The sequence below is a fragment of the Coregonus clupeaformis genome, chromosome 5 (genome assembly GCF_020615455.1).
Source record: "Coregonus clupeaformis isolate EN_2021a chromosome 5, ASM2061545v1, whole genome shotgun sequence".
Lineage (NCBI taxonomy): Eukaryota > Metazoa > Chordata > Actinopteri > Salmoniformes > Salmonidae > Coregonus > Coregonus clupeaformis.
The window spans coordinates 30,964,110-30,984,052 of NC_059196.1; the positions used below are offsets into that span (position 1 = coordinate 30,964,110).

The following is a 19,943-nucleotide window of genomic DNA, read 5'->3' on the forward strand; positions in this document are numbered from 1 at the left end:
TACGTAAAACAGCTATCCAGGAATTGTAAGATCTGGCATGTGTCAGCAACGCCTGGGCAGAGGAACGCGCCCATAATTTCACAGTGTGAGCCCTCCCTCCCCTGAGCCTGGTTTGTGGAGCGGGTATCTTAATGGCCGCCCCGGGGACATGTTAAATATACCCCAGACTGTCCTGCACCTGATTAGAAGCACATTTGTTGGCACTCAGGAGACAGCCTGCAGAGAGAGACACTGACACATGAGAGGGAGAGAGATACACTTACAGAGAAGAGAGCCTGACAGAGAGAGAGAGATACATGAAAAGAGGTAGATAAAGGGAGAAATGCAGAGAGAAAAATATATATACCGAAAGAAAAAGAGCCAGAAATAAAGAGCAAGAGATACAGAAAGAGACAGGGAGATAGCAGCCCTAGCAATACATTTATTGGCACAGTTTTGACAGCCAGCAGAGAGAGAATGAAATATGAACCTCCAGCCCTCCCTTCATACCCAGGTCAGCAATCAGTGAACTTCAGCATATCTCTACGTGACTCGACCTCTGACCCTCATCCTTCTGTCTCTCCCTCCCTCTCTCTCTCTCTCTTACAATATGTAGCTCTCTCTCTCTCTCTCTCTCGTCTCTCTCTCTCTCTCTCTCTCACTATATGTAGCTCTCTCTCTCTCTCTCTCTCTCTTACTATATGTAGCTCTCTCTCTCTCTCTCTCTCTCTCTCTCTCTCTCTCTCTCTCTCTCTCTCTCTCTCTCTCTCTCTCTCTCACTGCTTGGTAGCTTGCTGTAGGTTAACACCACCCGCAACCCTATGGCAGCAGCAGCGTTTCCACACCATTCCCACTCACACCTTCAGTGCTATTAGTGGCTACGCTACCTAGCATCACAGCTAGCATTACAACACCTCAGCATGTTCCCGGCAAGCTGCCTGCCATTTGGCTTGCTGAGTCACTGTGACCAAGTCAGAGTAGTTTGGTTGGGGCTGGTAGACACAGTCCCAGTCCATTTTCATGTTTGCAACTCAGAGCGTTGAGAGTTTCAGTGGTAATGATCAACGGTAGTATTCAGTTGTAGCATTCAACAGTAATAATCAGTGGTAGTATTCAGTGGTAGTATTCAGATGTAGTATTCAGAGGTAGTATTCAAGGGACTTTACACTGGACTAAACAGAGGAACTAAGAGAGAGTGAAAAAGGAAGCGTAGATGGTCAGATCTGGACAGATTGTCACAGTGTCTGTTTGACCTTTATTATACTGTGGTCAGCCCTGTGGTCAGCCCTGTGGCCAGCACTGTGGTCGGCCCTGTGGTCAGCACTGTGGTCAGCACTGTGGTCAGCCCTGTGGTCAGCACTGTGGTCAGCCCTGTGGTCAGCACTGTGGTCAGCACTGTGCTCAGCACTGTGGCCAGCACTGTGGTTGGCACTGTGGTCAGCACTGTGGTCAGCAGAGTAGGTCAGCCCTGTGGTCAGCACTGTGGTCAGCCCAGTGGTCAGCCATTTAGTCAGCCATGTCGTCAGCACTGTGGTCAGCCATGTAGTCAACACTGTGGTCAGCCATGTAGTCAGCCCTGTGGTCAGCACTGTGGTCAGCCATTTAGTCAGCCATGTCGTCAGCACTGTGGTCAGCCATGTAGTCAGCCCTGTGGTCAGCCCTGTGGTCAGCCCTGTAGTCAGCCATGTAGTCAGCCCTGTGGTCAGCCATGTAGTCAGCCCTGTGGTCAGCCCTGTAGTCAGCCCTGTGGTCAGCCCTGTGGCCAGCCCTGTAGTCAGCAATGTAGTCAGCCCTGTGGTCAGCCCTGTGGTCAGCCATTTAGTCAGCCATGTAGTCAGCCCTGTGGTCAGCCATGTAGTCAGCCATGTGGTCAGCCCTGTAGTCAGCAGTAACAGACAGATGATAATAAACCAGCTGGGATGATGGTTGAGAATTAAGTAAATCAACATAACATTCAGTCCAGTGTAATGTCCAGTTTAGGGGATGAGAGGAAGACAGGTGGTCAGCATCAGGTTGAACCATGACGGGTGGGAACTTTCCAGTCACCGATACAATGTCCATGTCTCCCCTGCCTCCTCCTTCCCCTAAATTCTTCCAAAGGGCAGAGGTGGGAGGTTAACTACCTCATGTTTTTATGCCCCTTTGCCCCTTGGCCACACCCTCCCTCCTCTCGTCATCATTCCAGCCTCTGGGTGTTCCTCTCCAGTGGTGTGTTGGTGTGTTGTCCCTGTAGGGTGGCCTCTGGGTGTTCCTCTCCAGTGGTGTGTTGTCCCTGTAGGGTGGCCTCTGGGTGTTCCTCTCCAGTGGTGTGTTGGTTTGTTGGTGTGTTGTCCCTGTAGGGTGGCCTCTGGGTGTTCCTCTCCAGTGGTGTGTTGGTGTGTTGTCCCTGTAGGGTGGCCTCTGGGTGTTCCTCTCCAGTGGTGTGTTGGTGTGTTGTCCCTGTAGGGTGGCCTCTGGAGAGGGGTGGTGTGTTGGTGTGTTGTCCCTGTAGGGTGGCCTCTGGAGAGGGGTGGTGTGTTGGTGTGCTGTCCCTGTAGGGTGGCCTCTGGGTGTTCCTCTCCAGTGGTGTGTTGGTGTGTTGTCCCTGTAGGGTGGCCTCTGGGTGTTCCTCTCCAGTGGTGTGTTGGTGTGTTGTCCCTGTAGGGTGGCCTCTGGGTGTTCCTCTCCAGTGGTGTGTTGGTGTGTTGGTGTGTTGTCCCTGTAGGGTGGCCTCTGGGTGTTCCTCTCCAGTGGTGTGTTGGTGTGTTGGTGTGTTGTCCCTGTAGGGTGGCCTCTGGGTGTTCCTCTCCAGTGGTGTGTTGGTGTGTTGTCCCTGTAGGGTGGCCTCTGGGTGTTCCTCTCCAGTGGTGTGTTGGTGTGTTGTCCCTGTAGGGTGGCCTCTGGGTGTTCCTCTCCAGTGGTGTGTTGGTGTGTTGTCCCTGTAGGGTGGCCTCTGGGTGTTCCTCTCCAGTGGTGTGTTGGTGTGTTGTCCCTGTAGGGTGGCCTCTGGGTGTTCCTCTCCAGTGGTGTGTTGGTGTGTTGGTGTGTTGGTGTGTTGTCCCTGTAGGGTGGCCTCTGGGTGTTCCTTTCCAGTGGTGTGTTGGTTTGTTGGTGTGTTGGTGTGTTGTCCCTGTAGGGTGGCCTCTGGGTGTTCGTCTCCAGTGGTGTGTTGGTTTGTTGGTGTGTTGGTGTGTTGTCCCTGTAGGGTGGCCTCTGGAGAGGGGTGGTGTGTTGGTGTGTTGTCCCTGTAGGGTGGCCTCTGGAGAGGGGTGGTGTGTTGGTGTGTTGTCCCTGTAGGGTGGCCTCTGGAGAGGGGTGGTGTGTTGGTGTGTTGTCCCTGTAGGGTGGCCTCTGGGTGTTCCTCTCCAGTGGTGTGTTGGTGTGTTGTCCCTGTAGGGTGGCCTCTTGGGGTTCCTCTCCAGTGGTGTGTTGGTGTGTTGTCCCTGTAGGGTGGCCTCTGGGTGTTCCTCTCCAGTGGTGTGTTGGTGTGTTGTCCCTGTAGGGTGGCCTCTGGGTGTTCCTCTCCAGTGGTGTGTTGGTGTGTTGTCCCTGTAGGGTGGCCTCTGGGTGTTCCTCTCCAGTGGTGTGTTGGTGTGTTGTCCCTGTAGGGTGGCCTCTGGGCGTTCCTCTCCAGTGGTGTGTTGGTGTGTTGTCCCTGTAGGGTGGCCTCTGGGTGTTCTCTCCAGTGGTGTGTTGGTGTGTTGTCCCTGTAGGGTGGCCTCTGGGTGTTCCTCTCCAGTGGTGTGTTGGTGTGTTGTCCCTGTAGGGTGGCCTCTGGAGAGGGGTGGTGTGTTGGTGTGTTGGTGTGTTGTCCCTGTAGGGTGGCCTCTGGGTGTTCCTCAGAGTGGGGTCTGTGGTCTGTGTGTGGCTAGCGCTCACAGAATGTTTGGAATGCCCTGGCAGCCGTCGTGTGACAGCTCCTGGTGTTTTAGACATCACACTGGGATGTGAGAGGGAACCGACGCAGGCACACACACACACACAGTGACGCACACTCACACACACACACACACACACAGTGACTCACACACACACACACACACAGTGACTCACACACACACACACACACATACACACACACACACAGTGACGCACACTCACACACACACACATACTGGCACACACACACACACACACACACATACTGGCCCAGGCGCACAAACTGACATGGGCACGTATTTACTGCGTGGGAGGTGGTGCACATTTACTGTTGGGTGTGAAGTGCATATTTACTTCAGCAGGAATATTTACTCTTTAGAATACAGACCACAGTGAAGTGTACACTTACTCTGGAGTGCCGATTTGCTTGGAAAGAGACACTTTACTTTACACTTGTTGTGGAGAACCCACTTACGTTGAAGTGTGCATACCTACGTTGAAGTGCACATATTATAAAAGGAAGGCCAAGCATAATCACCCAATGTAACCTCCGTCTGAATCGATGTCTCACAGCAGGACACAGGGCCTCTCACTCTCATACTTACCTACAGCTAGACTACACGTCTTGACTGCAGTCTGTCTTTCAGCCAGGGATGCTTTCTTCACAGAAAGTGGGGGACCGGTAGGGTTTAAATGACTAGTGAGAAAAAGCTGCCGTTTACAGCACAGACAGACAGGCAGGCAGGCAGGCAGGCAGGCAGGCAGGCAGGCCGGCAGTAGGGACAGATGTCAGAAGAGAGAGACACAGAGGAGAGGAGCCATGACCTCAACCATTACTATGAAGTAAACACTGTGATCACACTGACAGACAGACAGACAGACAGACAGACAGACAGACAGACAGACAGACAGACAGACAGACAGACAGACAGCACATTGGAAACAGAGGAGGAGGGATCGTAGCCAGGAGGAGCCATGAGCGCGACTGCTATGATGATTTACAGCGTGCATCAAAGTAGGAAATGAAATGTGGACAATCTCATTTGTGTCTTTCATCGTGTAATGATGTCATGTTTCTTACTGTAGACACAGATCATTGACAATGTATGTGACTGAAAATGGACATCTGCGGCCAATATGGCTGGGTGCTGTGGTGTTGATGCTATGGTAACCATGACAACAGACAGTAGAATACTGCCGGTCACAGACACTCCACATGATGACATATCCCCCAGGAATTATTACAAAGCTCATGTTAAATGACTGGCCAGGTTTTAATTCAAGAAACATTATAGAGCAGCGCACTAGACAGCCTACAATACGCCTTTAAAAAAAAAAAATTCTCTGACGTTTGCAGAGATCGCATTCATGGTAAACACTACCGTCAGCTCAAGTATAAATTACTTTTAAAAGCCTGTTATAGTGGCCTGCTCTGTAACGCGCCTTTGATTGAATCCTGGCCTGTTGCCTTACACAGAACAAAAAGCTTTCCTCTTGGTGTAACTCAACCTTCAGTGCAACCATGTAGGAGTCTGGCAAAACAGGGACACCATGTGGCTAGTTAAAATACTGCATGCAGAATTGAGTTTTTAAAACTGGTGCAGCTAGTGATCATATCCAAGATCCACAGTGCCTGCTAATCATCTGATCATCAATTAACTTGCCAAAGCTTTTTTTTTCTAGTCATCACTCATTTAGCCTCTGCAGACTGTGTTCGCAGAATATCACTGTAAGCAACACTGCACCAAATACCATACGTTTTAACACTCCCACTTATTCTAACACCTCTGATGACTGTTGCCACTTCCTTAATTCTCTTGAGGAACTAAAATCTTTAATTTATGATGATTCAAAAGGCAGCGTTATCTCACGACTGTTTGAGAATGGTAACATGAGTTGGTAACACCTATCAATGGGGACTAAAGATCAAGACAACATTCTCCATACTAAGTTTTATGGAGACAGACCATAGAACGCCCGGCAGACCTGACATCAGTTTTATGTTCTTGTGTCAGTGTAGTTTTACATGACTTTAAGTGATGACCTCAGCTGATTCTTGATCAGCACTCCGTGGGGCACTTTCCACCCTGGTTACAGATAGGAACAACACACTTAACCTTCATTGAGGTGCCTAACACCAACACAGTGTTTATGACACGTACTGTACATTATGTTTTGAAGGAACAGCTTTGGCCTGAGGCGTTTATACACCGACGTGTGCATTCCTGTGTGAATAATCCAAGGTAATAAACATGAATTAACACATGAACTTCAATGTAGGTGTTGAGGCCCTGCAACTGGAAGTATTTTTATTACACAGTAACGTGGTGTACTCAGGGCCGGCCCTAGACATAAGCGATATAAGCGGTCACTTAGGGCCCCCCGACCAAGTTTATTTAGATACTTTTTTTTAAATGTAGGAACTCAGTCTGGGTTTTAACTTACTGTTGAGAGTTAGAATAACATAATTCACAAGGTGCAGTTTCGAAATGTTGGTTATGCATCAGCAGTTTTCCTCTTGTTATGTCAGTCACTCAATTAGCCCATGTCAGCCCAAAAATGTTTTCATTGGTAAGTTAGTCTAGCCAGCTATCTAAACTTGTAGTAATTATGGCCGAATTACCGACCAGGCACGAAGGGCACTTGCCCAGGGGCCCTGACCTCCAGGGGCCTTGAACTCCAGGGGCCCCCCATTGGTTTTGATTAATTGAATATCATTGAGATAACCGAAAGGTGTCATATTAGTTTTTTCAAACATCCTTTCTGAATTTAAAAGTAATCCATTAAGTAATCATTTAGTTCTTCAAAAGTATCGTTATCTGATTACAATAATTTTGCTGGTAACGTAACTGACAACTATAATTGTGAGCAATAGTGCTTTTAAAAGGCCAGACATCAACTTTATTCTCTTCCCTCTTCATCCGTAACCTCCTCCATCAAGAGAAGTGCTCACACTCTTGCTTATGGGAAGTAAAAAAAAAGAACTGATGGGGGACTTTCAGTAACCATGGAAACCACATCATCACATCTGATGTTTTAGATGGGTATTACCAAATGTGTGACACACACACACACACACACACACACACACACACACACACACACACACACACACACACACACACACACACACACACACAGTTACAAAACCTATAATTTTAGCACATCATGTAACAAGAACAACTGTGATAATGGATAGCTGAAGGTTCATCACCACTCAAGGACTTTATATAACCACAGCTGAACCATGGTGGGTTCATCACCACTCATTACACCACCACAGCTGCCACAATTTCACAAGATAGTGGGGCATTCAGGGTCATAGGCATCTGGTACAGAAGGGTTGTTTTACTGTATGGCAACACAGCCTTATACTACAGAAACATCCATCTCTATGTACAGATTGTACAGATTGAGTACAGACAGATCCTTTATGAAATATCATGTGTGAGCCACAGATAGGGAAACAATATAAAGATCACACATTGACACTGACAGTCAGCAAGGGCTAGATTCTACCAGATCCATGCTAGCCGGCAGTGTCTGATGTGGAACTGTGTTAGAGCTGTCAGATCCACAAGTGGCTCCCATCATCACCCCTAAAGCGGACAATGCCATTGGCTGCTCGGAGTTGCGTTAAAAGACAAATCCCATGCAGCCTTCTTTACAAGTTGGAACACTGTAATGTGTGATGTAATCTACACCTCGATTAGGCTGATGGAAATCCTTATTACTACATGTAATGAGTTCCTATTTGAGCTTCATTAGTTCTATATAGACGACACACTCTTGTTCCGAACTTCTCTAACGCGATTTGGGATGGGTGTGGCTTCATGACAGTGATCACAAGAGCAGCTTCTCACCGATTTGGCAGCTCCAACGCACAAAACTTAAACAAACGTAATGCTTGATCTGATTGGCCTAAGAGTAATTTGGGCGTGCGGTAGATGCTGCTGATTATTTACGGACATGCACAATGGACAGAAAAACACAGTTCCCTTGGTACTTTGCTTTGCCTTCTGTTCAGCTTCCTGTAGTCAGGAGGTGAGTTCCAACATGAAGCACACAGACTAGGAGTCTCTTCTGTTGGGAGAGAGGGGAGGTGTTCATACCCAACTTCATTATATCCATTCTGTAACATACATTTTCACATACACACACACACACACAGTATACACACACACATACTGTACACACACACACACACACACACACACATACAGTATTGCACAGCTAACCTTGTGGGGACATACAATTCAGTCCCATTCAAAATCCTATTTCCCTAACCCTTACCCTAACCCTAACCCTAACCTGTACCCTAACCCTAACCCTAACCTGTACCCTAACCCTAACCCTAACCTGTACCCTAACCCTAACCTGTACCCTAACCCTAACCCTAACCCTTACCCTAACCCTAACCTGTACCCTAACCCTAACCCTAACCTGTACCTAACCTGTACCCTAACCTAACCCTAACCTCCTAACCTGTACCCTAACCCTAACCTAACCCTAACCCTAACCTGTACCCTAACCCTAACCCTAACCCTAACCCTAACCTGTACCCTAACCCTAACCTGTACCCTAACCCTAACCCTTACCCTAACCCTAACCCTTACCTGTACCCTAACCCTAACCTGTACCCTAACCCTAACCCTAACCTGTACCCTAACCCTAACCCTAACCTGTACCCTAACCCTAACCCTAACCTGTACCCTAACCCTAACCTGTACCCTAACCCTAACCCTAACCTGTACCCTAACCCTAACCTAACCCTAACCTGTACCCTAACCTAACCTCCTAACCCTAACCTGTACCCTAACCCTAACCCTAACCTGTACCCTAACCCTAACCTGTCCCTAACCCTAACCCTAACCCTAACCTGTACCCTAACCCTAACCTAACCCTACTGTACCCTAACCCTAACCTGTACCCTAACCCTAACCCTAACCTGTACCCTAACCCTAACCCTAACCTGTACCCTAACCCTAACCCTAACCTGTACCCTAACCCTAACCTGTACCCTAACCTGTACCCTAACCCTAACCTGTACCCTAACCCTAACCCTAACCTGTACCCTAACCTGTACCCTAACCCTAACCTGTACCCTAACCCTAACCCTAACCTGTACCCTAACCCTAACCTGTACCCTAACCCTAACCCTAACCCTAACCTGTACCCTAACCCTAACCTGTACCCTAACCTGTACCTAACCCTAACCCTAACCTGTACCCTAACTCCCTAACCCTAACCCTAACCCTAACCCTAACCTGTACCCTAACCCTAACCCTAACCTGTACCCTAACCCTAACCCTAACCTGTACCCTAACCCTAACCCTAACCTGTACCCTAACCCTAACCCTAACCTGTACCCTAACCCTAACCCTAACCTGTACCCTAACCCTAACCCTAACCTGTACCCTAACCCTAACCCTAACCCTAACCTGTACCCTAACCCTAACCTGTACCCTAACCCTAACCCTAACCCTAACCTGTACCCTAACCCTAACCCTAACCTGTACCCTAACCCTAACCCTAACCTGTACCCTAACCCTAACCCTAACCCTAACCTGTACCCTAACCCTAACCTGTACCCTAACCCTAACCTGTACCCTAACCCTAACCCTAACCTGTACCCTTACCCTAACCCTAACCTGTACCCTAACCCTAACCCTAACCTGTACCCTAACCCTAACCTGTACCCTAACCCTAACCCTAACCTGTACCCTTACCCTAACCCTAACCCTTACCCTAACCCTAACCCTAACCTGTACCCTAACCCTAACCTGTACCCTAACCCTAACCTGTACCCTAACCCTAACCCTAACCTGTACCCTAACCCTAACCCTAACCTGTACCCTAACCCTAACCTGTACCCTAACCCTAACCCTAACCTGTACCCTTACCCTAACCCTAACCTGTACCCTAACCCTAACCCTAACCTGTACCCTAACCCTAACCCTAACCTGTACCCTAACCCTAACCCTAACCTGTACCCTAACCCTAATTTTAACCCTAAACCCCCTAGAGATAGCATGTGACCTTGTGGGGACAAACAAAAGGTCCCCAGTTGATGACATTTTTCTTGGTTTACTTTTCTTGTGGGGACTTCTGGTATAGTTAAACACGTCCACACACACACACACAGACACACACACAGACACATACACAGACACAGACACACACACAGACACATACACACACACAGACACACACACAGACACACACACAGACACATACACAGACACAGACACATACACATACACATACACATACACAGACACAGACACACACACAGACACATACACAGACACACACACAGACACATACACAGACACACACACAGACACATACACAGACACAGACACAGACACAGACACAGACACACACACAGACACACACACAGACACAGACACACACACAGACACACAGACACAGACACACACACAGACACATACACATACACAGACACAGACACAGACACAGACACATACACAGACACACACACACAGACACAGACACACACACACACAGACACAGACACACACACAGACACATACACAGACACATACACAGACACACACACAGACACAGACACAGACACACTCACAGACACATACACATACACAGACACAGACACAGACACATACACAGACACACACACAGACACATACAAAGACACAGACACAGACACACACACACACACACAGACACACACACAGACACATACACAGACACATACACAGACACACACACAGACACAGACACAGACACAGACACACACACAGACACATACACATACACACACAGAGACACACACACACACACACACACAGACACAGACACACACACAGACACAGACACACACACAGACACATACACAGACACACACACAGACACATACACAGACACAGACACAGACACACACACAGACACACACACACACACAGACACAGACACACACACAGACACAGACACACACACAGACACAGACACACACACAGACACAGACACACACACAGACATAGACACACACACGGACACATACACATACACAGACACACACACACACACAGACACATACACAGACACAGACACACACACAGACACATACACAGACACAGACACAGACACAGACACAGACACACACACAGACACAGACACACACACAGACACATACACAGACACATACACATACACAGACACACACACAGACACAGACACAGACACACACACACAGACACAGACACAGCATACCTAGGCGAAGACTAAGTAGATGACCACCGCACAGCCAACGATCCAGGCCACCATCAGTAGAGCAGGAAACAGCCTGCAGGACGACTCCACCTGACCTGAAGCTGCATGACAGAACACATCAGAACACCTCAACACACACACACACACACACGCACACACACACACACACACACACACACACCTTCACTAGTATAGCCGGAGAAACGCATTGAATAACACGTTCATAAATGGCAGAAAAGACAGTCAAAAAATAAATAATAAAAACAAGGTTTTGAAGTGTTTGTCCTATGTCTAGGAGATATAAGAAAGTTCAGGATATGTATATATATATATATATATATATATATATATATATATATATATATATATTACACATATTTAAGCCCTTTTTTGGGTAGGCACAAAACGACCTTCATACTTCCACTATTTTTTGTTAAACCGGTACCGGTTACCTTCAGACACGTCCTGTGACACTTGTAGGGGTTCGTAGAGCAAAACGAGAGTCTCCCCTTTCCATACAGTGGTCATAATAGTTTGTAGGTCAAACCGTTCAGACGCTACAGACAATTTTGTGAGAAGTCCGATATTCGGGATGCCTCATGGTCTGACAAACATCGCAGATGAGGAAGTGCAACATCGCCAGATACAGTGGATACAGATATCTCTATCTTAAACTGACGGATTTTGAAGAGGATTTTTTTTTTATGTTACTTAGATCGACTCTAAAGGGTTCAACCAAAATAAAACACAGCCCACAAATCCTCAAAGTTGCTAAAAGTCAGTATTCAACGTCCATCCATGTCTGAGGAAGTCGGAAGATTATGTGTAAACTGGCCACTAGGGGCAACAGTGAGCGCTGTGAACTTCAAGTAGGTTTTGGTTTTCCGAGGGTGTTGTCGATGGGTGTAAGCATCTGCCTCTAATTCCAAAGGTTCAAAAATAAAGTATAAATGAAGTTTTTGTGATTTTTGTTTTAAGCCTAGCCCAAACCTTAACCCTTACCTTAACCATTTGGAGTTAATTCAATATTTTGAACTTAACCTTAAACTCTTAAATATTTCAAGTTTGCAACAGCTTCGACATTTGACATTTGGGAAACATGGATGAACGTCTAATTCTGATTTGTGAGAGCTAGTTTGGAATATGACCAAACTATAATCATGGATGTTTCTCGTAACGATAGCTCGTTAGTAAATGTACATTTAAAACCCAATTATTGTCCAAAGTCATATATTTATCCCAGGGATTATGAAACAGATGCTTGGTAAGCATACCATCCATAACATACAAGTGTTTATCAGAGCCAAAGAAAATCACTCATTTACTCACTCACTACATAGTTTTGAAGAGAGAGTATTGAAGAGGTTTCTTACCTCTTGGCGCCATGGTTCCTCCTCACTGACCTTCTGGTCACCTTGGATCCTACTGTATAATAGCAGTGTTGACTTGATGTTTACATCTGCCAGGGCAGCTATGGACTGAGCAGGGGGTGAATACACCCTCAGTCCCCACTGGATACAGCTTCTAAAATGAGACTAACCTCACATTGGCACGCACGCACACACACTCAGACAGAAAACACACACACACACACACACACACACACACAGATTGACACATGGAGAGTACACACACGTCCCCATTGGCCTCATTTTCTAAACTGAAATGGCTCTCACACCTCTAGAGGATACTATCTCTAGAAAAACACACAAACAATTACACCACACACCAACACACTTGTAGGCCTACAGTGGGAGACCATGTGAAAAGGTCAAGTAAATGAACAGCAGACAGCCAGAACTTAAAGTGTGTGTCTGAGTGTATCAGGGATCACAGCAAAACATAGTTTTGGAAATCTAAAGGGAGGATAGCTGTTTCCATAACAACCATTTCTCTGTGGGCCTGGTCCCAGTTGTGAAAGACCCAGGTCTCCCCTTCAGATCTCCCTCAGGAGCAGCACCTCCAGCTGGGGCGCACTCCCCTCTCTTTCCCCAGGGAGGCGTGGAGCTCCAACCCTAGTGAGGCCACAGACAAACAGTAAGGCAGGTGAAGAGGAGCATGGAGACCATTAACTATCATGGAAATAAACTTCACAATATGTGCAATACAAGCTCCACAAGTGACTTTACAACTATGTGACTAATGACAGGTTATATTAGGTTGAATACCTTCACACTTTATTTCGCTCTCCATCCCACCACCCGTCAGACTGGCAGAGCACAGAGGCAGTAAAGCCAGTCCCACAGTCTGTAGAAGAGGAGGGCATAACAAGATGCAGCCTTTAAACAGCTTGGAAAATTCCAGGAAATGATGTCATGGCTTTAGAAGCTTCTGATAAGCTAATTGACGTCTTTTGAGTCAATTGGAGGTGTACCTGTGGATGTATTTCAAGGCCTACCTTCAAACTCAGCGCCTCTTTGCTTGACATCATGGGAAAATCAAAAGAAATCAGCCAAGACCTCAGAAAGAAAATTGTAAACCTCCACAAGTCTGGTTCATCCTCGGGAGCAATTTCCAAACGCCTGAAGGTACCACGTTCATCTGGTCAAACAATAGCACACAAGTATAAACACCATGGGACCACGCAGCCGTCATACCGACGCGTTCTGTCTCCTAGAGATGAACGTACTTTGGTGTGAAAAGTGCAAATCAATCCCAGAAAAACAGCAAAGGACCTTGTGAAGATGCTGGAGGAAACAGGTACAAAAGTATCTATATCCACAGTAAAACGAGCCCTATATCGACATAACCTGAAAGGCAGCTCAGCAAGGAAGAAGCCACTGCTCTAAAACCGCCATAAAAAAGCCAGACTACAGGTTTGCAACTGCACATGGGGACACAGATCGTACTTTTTGGAGAAATGTCCTCTGGTCTGATTAAACTAAAATAGAACTGTTTGGCCATAATGACCATCGATATGTTTGGAGGAAAAAGGGGAAAGCTTGCAAGCCGAAGAACACCACCCAACCGTGAAGCACAGGGGGTGGCAGCATCATGCTGTGGGGGTGCTTTGCTGCAGGAGGGACTGGTGCACTTCACAAAATAGATGGCATTATGAGGAAGGAAAATTATGTGGATATATTGAAACAACATCTCAAGACATCAGTCAGGAAGATATAGTTTGGTCGCAAATGGGTCTTCCAAATGGACAATAATCCCAAGCATGCTTCCAAAGTTGTGGCAAAATGGCTTGAGGACAACAAAGTCAAGGTACTGGAGTGGCCATCACAAAGCCCTGACCTCAATCTTATAGAAAATGTGTGGGCAGAACTGAAAAACCGTATGCGAGCAAGGAGGCCTAAAAACCTGACTCAGTTACACCAGCTCTGTCAGGAGGAATGGGCCAAAATTCATCCAACTTATTGTGGGAAGCTTGTGGAAAGCTACCCGAAATGTTTGACCCAAGTTAAACAATTTAACGGCAATGCTACCAAATACGAATTGAGTGTATGTAAATAAATGTTAATTCGATTTCCACGGGGGCGAGGACATCAACTTTGCTAGACCATAAAGAAAGAGAGCTCCGAATCTCTCAGCCAATAACATCTAGTTTTCAGTTTTCCCCTCCCCACTCAGACCACTCCCAGACAGTCCTAGCTAAATTCATCATAACTTATTTTATCTGTAGCCTAATAAACTACATGGAGGACCACACACCACGTAATTGAGTGACTCCAAGTTTACTTTGATATGATGGTTATTATATCAATATTTGCTAATAAAGTTGTTTCTACCACCATTTCTCGACTCAAAAAGATCCCACTTTGTCGAACGAACAATTATCTGTCTGCATTTATAAAATTGTACCGAAACGTCCTGTTTCCATCACAGCTGTCGTAAAAAAAATTATACGGTATGACTTTACTCGCTTAAAAACTGTGGATGGAAACTTGTTTACTGACCATATTATTTCTTATGGTAACTGCGCTTGCTTTTTCCTTCCAACCCTTTCCCTTCCACAGGTGCTGATCTGTGTGCTGTGGCTGACCCTAGCTCCACCCCGACCTGCTGAGAGAGGGGGCAGAGAGGGTCGGGGGCCGAGAGTGGTCCTGGAGTGTGAGGTGGGCTCTGTGGTCGGCTTCTCTCTGGTGCTGGGCTACATCGGCCTGCTGGCCTCTCTCTGTCTCCTCTTAGCCTTCCTGGCCAGGAAACTCCCAGACAACTTCAACGAGGCCAAGTTCATCACCTTCAGCATGCTGATCTTCTGTGCCGTGTGGATCTCCTTCATCCCAGCCTACGTCAGCTCTCCTGGGAAGTTCACAGTAGCTGTAGAGATCTTTGCCATCCTGGCCTCCAGCTTTGGGCTGCTGTTCTGTCTGTTTGCTCCAAAGTGTTTCATCATCCTCCTGAGACCAGAGAGAAACACCAAGAAACACATGATGGAAAAATAGAAACCACCAATAAACACATATGAACGTACACATGTTCATATCGGGATTTAGGGTATCGTTGATATTCAATTCAACAGGGGGAATGTCCTCTGTTTGAAAACATTAATTTCCTGCTATTCCTTCACTATATTACTTTGTTAATATTAGTATGTGTTCTTATAATGTGTCAGAATGAAATACCTCTACATAAACTCAACAATACCAATAAAGATGACATAGTGTCTACTCATGGTGTAAGAGTTAGTATTGTGTCTGACAGTCTGACAGCACTGACAGATCCCCTACACATGATTCCTTCATCACCCAGTCAGTGTGTGTGTGTGTGTGTGTGTGTGTGTGTGTGTGAGTTTGAGCGTGTGTGTGTGAGTTTGTGTCCCTCATCGTACACCAAAATGAAAACAGGCTTATTCCACTGTCTGCATACCCACTGTGGGAACCTCTCCACTCCCCATCACTCCCTCTTCAAATAAAATAGAATCTAATTTTATTTGCCACATGCTTGGTAAACAACGGGTGCAGACTAACAGTGAAATGCTTACTTACTCGTCCTTTTCCAAAAATGCAGTTAAAGAAAAAATATATAGAAATAGTGACTTGAGGAATAAATAATAATAATACTAATAAATACACAGTGAATACCTAATAACAATAGGGAGTAGTTACCTCCACACCGGTAGTCACGAGTCATGCTAACTAGTCTTCTCAAAATCTGAGGTACTATTTATATTTTACATAAAAGACTGTAAAAACACCAGCAATTCAGCGTTTTTTAATTTTAGAAATATGTTCCAAAGTATTCCCACACCTAATTGGGAGATAACCTGTACATATCGCAGCAGGTAGCCTAGTGGTTAAGAGTGTTGGACCAGTAACTGAAAGGTCGCTGGTTCGAATCCTAGAAACGACTAGATGAAATATCTGTCGATGTGCCCTTGAGCAAGGCTTGTAACCCTATTTGCTCCTGTCAGTCACTCTGAATAAGAGTGTCTGCTAATATGTGATTGTAAGCAAGGTTTGGAATGATTATATTTTTGTCAAATATTATATCCATTTGGGCTTCTGCGGTCAATTTGCAGTCTACAAATTATTTGTAATTATGTTCCAGAACCCTGACCATCCACTCAAAGAAAAATCGGCCCGCAACTGAATCTAGTTGATAATCCCTAAGGTCTAAAGGCCCGGGGCTGGGTTTCTACTAAGCTAACATATGGAATTGTTTTAAGATGGTCATACCCAGTCTCATTTAGCCATTTGATTTGGAATTTTAGGACCCCTGTAAGTATATATATACAAAAAATATTTAAAACATTTAAATGTGTCCTTACTAGTCTCCCAATTTGTCCTTACTGCCAAGAGAAACACATTGTCACGTTCGCTGAGTAAAGGATTGGACCAAGGTGCAGCGTGGTATGCGTACATAGTCATTTATTTTATAAACACCGACAAAATAACAAAATCCAACAGAACGTGACGTTCAAAAGGCTAAATATCCAACAAGCCAAACAGAAACAAGATCCCACAACATAGGTAGGCAAAATGGCTACCTAAGTATGATCCCCAATCAGAGACAACGATCGACAGCTGCCTCTGATTGGGAACCACACCCGGCCAACATAGATATACACATTCTAGATATTCACACCCTGACCAAACCAACTAGAGATCTCTATGTCAGGGCGTGACAGTACCCCCTTCCAAAGGTGCGGACTCCGGCCGCAAAACCTGACTCCTTAGGGGAGGGTCCAGGTGGACATTTAGCCTCGGTGGCGGCTCCGGCTCCCGGGCGTGACGTCAACCTTACTGTCCTCTCCTTTTCTGGCTCCCCGTTGCACACCTGGTCCGGTCTGGACCCCGGCGCGATGCTTCCCCTCTCAGTCCTCCCACGATGCACCAAGCCCTGTCTGGACCCTGGTGTGGGAGGCCCCGACCCTGGAGAGGGGCTGACGTCTGGGCCTGGACCGGCAATCCTCCCGTGATGCACCAAGCCCTGTCTGGACCCTGGTGTGGGAGGCCCCAACCCTGGAGAGGGGTTGACGTCTGGTTCTGGCTCTGCAGTCCTCCCGCGATGCACCAAGTCCTGTCTGGACCCTGGTGTGGGAGAGTAGACGACCGGACCCGGACTAGGCACTGGTGGAGCGGACTGCTCTGGCACTGGAGTGGAGCCGCTGACCGGAACTGAATTGGACCCCGGTGGAGCGGACTGCTCTGGCTCTGGACTGGAGCAGCTGACCGGGGATGGACTAGGCACCGGTGGAGCTGATTGGTCTGGCATAGGAGTGGAGCAGCTGACCGGAGCTGGACTAGGCACCGGTGGAGCGGACTGCTCTGGCACTGGAGTGGAGCAGCTGACCGGATCTAGACTAGGCACCAGTAGAGCGGACTGCTCTGGCACTGGAGTGGACCGTACCGGGCTGGGGACACGCACCACTGGTTTGGTGCGAGGAGCAGGCACGGGGTGCACCGGGCTGGCGACACGCACCACTGGTTTGGTGCGAGGAGCAGGCACGGGCCGTACCGGGCTGGGGACATGCACCACTGGTTTGGTGCGGGGAGCAGGTACGGAGCGTACCGGGCTGGGGACACGCACCACTGGTTTGGTGCGAGGAGCAGGAACAACCCGTCCTGGCTGAACGCTCATTTTAGCCCGGCAAGAGCGGGGCATGGGCACCAAGCGCACCGGGCTGTGAATGCACACTGGAGATACAGTGCATATCACAGCATAACAGGGTACCTGTATGGTCCCATACTCCTTAACACGAGTGCGGGGAGTTGGCTCTACTCTGAAACCTGGCTCCGCCAGCCTCTGCTCTAAGGACTGCGTTCTCCTTTTCTCTAGGGTTAATTCCTCTCTCAGCTCCTCCTGTTGCCTAGCCAGCTCCTCTCTCTGTGCATCCACTGACTCCTTCTCCCTGTGGGCCTCCTGCAGCGCCTCCTTCTGAAGGGAGAGCTCCTGCTCCCTCTTCTCTATCAGCCCCCGTTAGGTGGTGTTCTCCTCTCTCAGAGTGCTGAGCTGCAGGTCTTTCAGGGCCTCCTGCTGCATCGCCCACCACCCCGTGTGCCCCCCCCCAAAAAAAAATATTTGGGCTGCCTCTCGGGATTCCTTAGTGATCGGGACCTTTTGAGTCGCCGTTATTTCTCACTCGCTGTCTCCGTTTGCTCCCAAGGAAGGCGATCCATACGTGCCTGGATCTCTTCCCAAGTCCAGGATCCCTTACCGTCCAAAATATCCTCCCATGTCCATGTTGTCTGCTCTTCCTGTTCACGCTGCTTGGTCCGTTGGTGGTGGGATCTTCTGTCACGTTCATTGAGTAAAGGATTGGACCAAGGTGCAGCGTGGTATGCGTACATAGTCGTTTATTATATAAACACAGACAAAATAACAAAATCCAACAGAACGTGAAGTTCAAAAGGCTAAATATCCAACAAGCCAAACAGAAACAAGATCCCACAACATAGGTAGGCAAAATGGCTACCTAAGTATGATCTCCAATCAGAGACAACGATCGACAGCTGCCTCTGATTGGGAACCACACCCGGCCAACATAGATATACACATTCTAGATATTCACACCCTGAACAAACCAACTAGAGATCTCTATGTCAGGGTGTGACACGCATTGAATAACATATTCATATATGGTAAAACAGATAGCTAAAAAATAAATCTAAAGGAAGTATGTATTAAAGTGTCTGTCCTACAGTGCATTCGGAAAGTATTCAAACCCCTTGAATTTTTCCACATTTTGTTACGTTACAGCCTTATTCTAAAATGGAGAAAATCTATATTTTTTCCTGATCAATCTACACACAATACCCCATAATTAAGTATTCAGAAGGTCCCGAAGAACACAGTGGCCTCCATCATTCTTAAATGGAAGACGTTTTGAACTGCCAACACTCTTCCTAGAGCTGGCCGCCCGGCCTAACTGAGCAATCGGGGGAGAAGGGCCTTGGACAGGGAGGTGACCAAGAACCAGATGGTCACTTTGACAGAGCTCCAGAGTTCCTCTGTGGAGATGGGAGAACCTTCCAGAAGGACAACCATCTCTGCAGCACTCCACCAATCAGGCCATTATGGTAGAGTGACCAGATGGAAGCCACTCCTCAGTAAAAGGCACATGAATTCCCGCTTGAAGTTTGCCAAAAGGCACCTAAAGGACTCTCAGACCATGAGAAACAAGATTCTCTGGTCTGATGAAACCAAGATTGAACTCTTTGGCCTGAATGCCAAGCGTCACGTCTGGAGGAAACCTGGCACCATCTCTACAGTGAAGCATGGTGGTGGCAGCATCATACTGTGGGGATGTTTTTCAGTGGCAGGGACTGGGAGACTAGTCAGGATCGAGGGAAAGATGAACGGAACAAAGTACAGAGAGATCCTTGATGAAAACCTGCTCCAAAGCGCTAAGGACCTCAGACTGGGGCAAAGGTTCACCTTCCAACAGGACAACGACCCTAAGC

General features: G+C 47.3%; 1 protein-coding gene and 1 long non-coding RNA gene across 2 annotated transcripts; one reads left to right on the forward strand and one right to left on the reverse strand.

The window, feature by feature from the left end:
* The first annotated feature begins 412 nt into the window (after positions 1 to 412).
* Positions 413 to 15,482, forward strand: LOC121567170 (vomeronasal type-2 receptor 26-like). The gene is made up of 2 exons (XM_041877103.2): positions 413 to 493; positions 15,054 to 15,482. The coding sequence occupies exons 1-2, from the start codon at positions 464 to 466 to the stop codon at positions 15,480 to 15,482; spliced, it is 459 nt and encodes a 152-aa protein (XP_041733037.2). The 5' UTR covers positions 413 to 463.
* LOC121567171 lies at positions 7,241 to 12,553 on the reverse strand. The gene is made up of 3 exons (XR_006001061.1): positions 12,465 to 12,553; positions 11,092 to 11,192; positions 7,241 to 7,920 (listed from the first exon to the last, which is right to left on the reverse strand). It is a non-coding gene; the product is annotated as an uncharacterized LOC121567171 (long non-coding RNA).
* Positions 15,483 to 19,943: the final 4,461 nt, after the last annotated feature.

Coding starts and splice junctions, on each gene's coding strand:
- LOC121567170 (XM_041877103.2), top strand. CDS start 464: ATGAACCTCCAGCCCTCCCTTCATACCCAG. Junction 494..15,053: donor AGCCCTCCCTTCATACCCAG/GTCAGCAATCAG, acceptor TCCCTTCCACAG/GTGCTGATCTGTGTGCTGTG.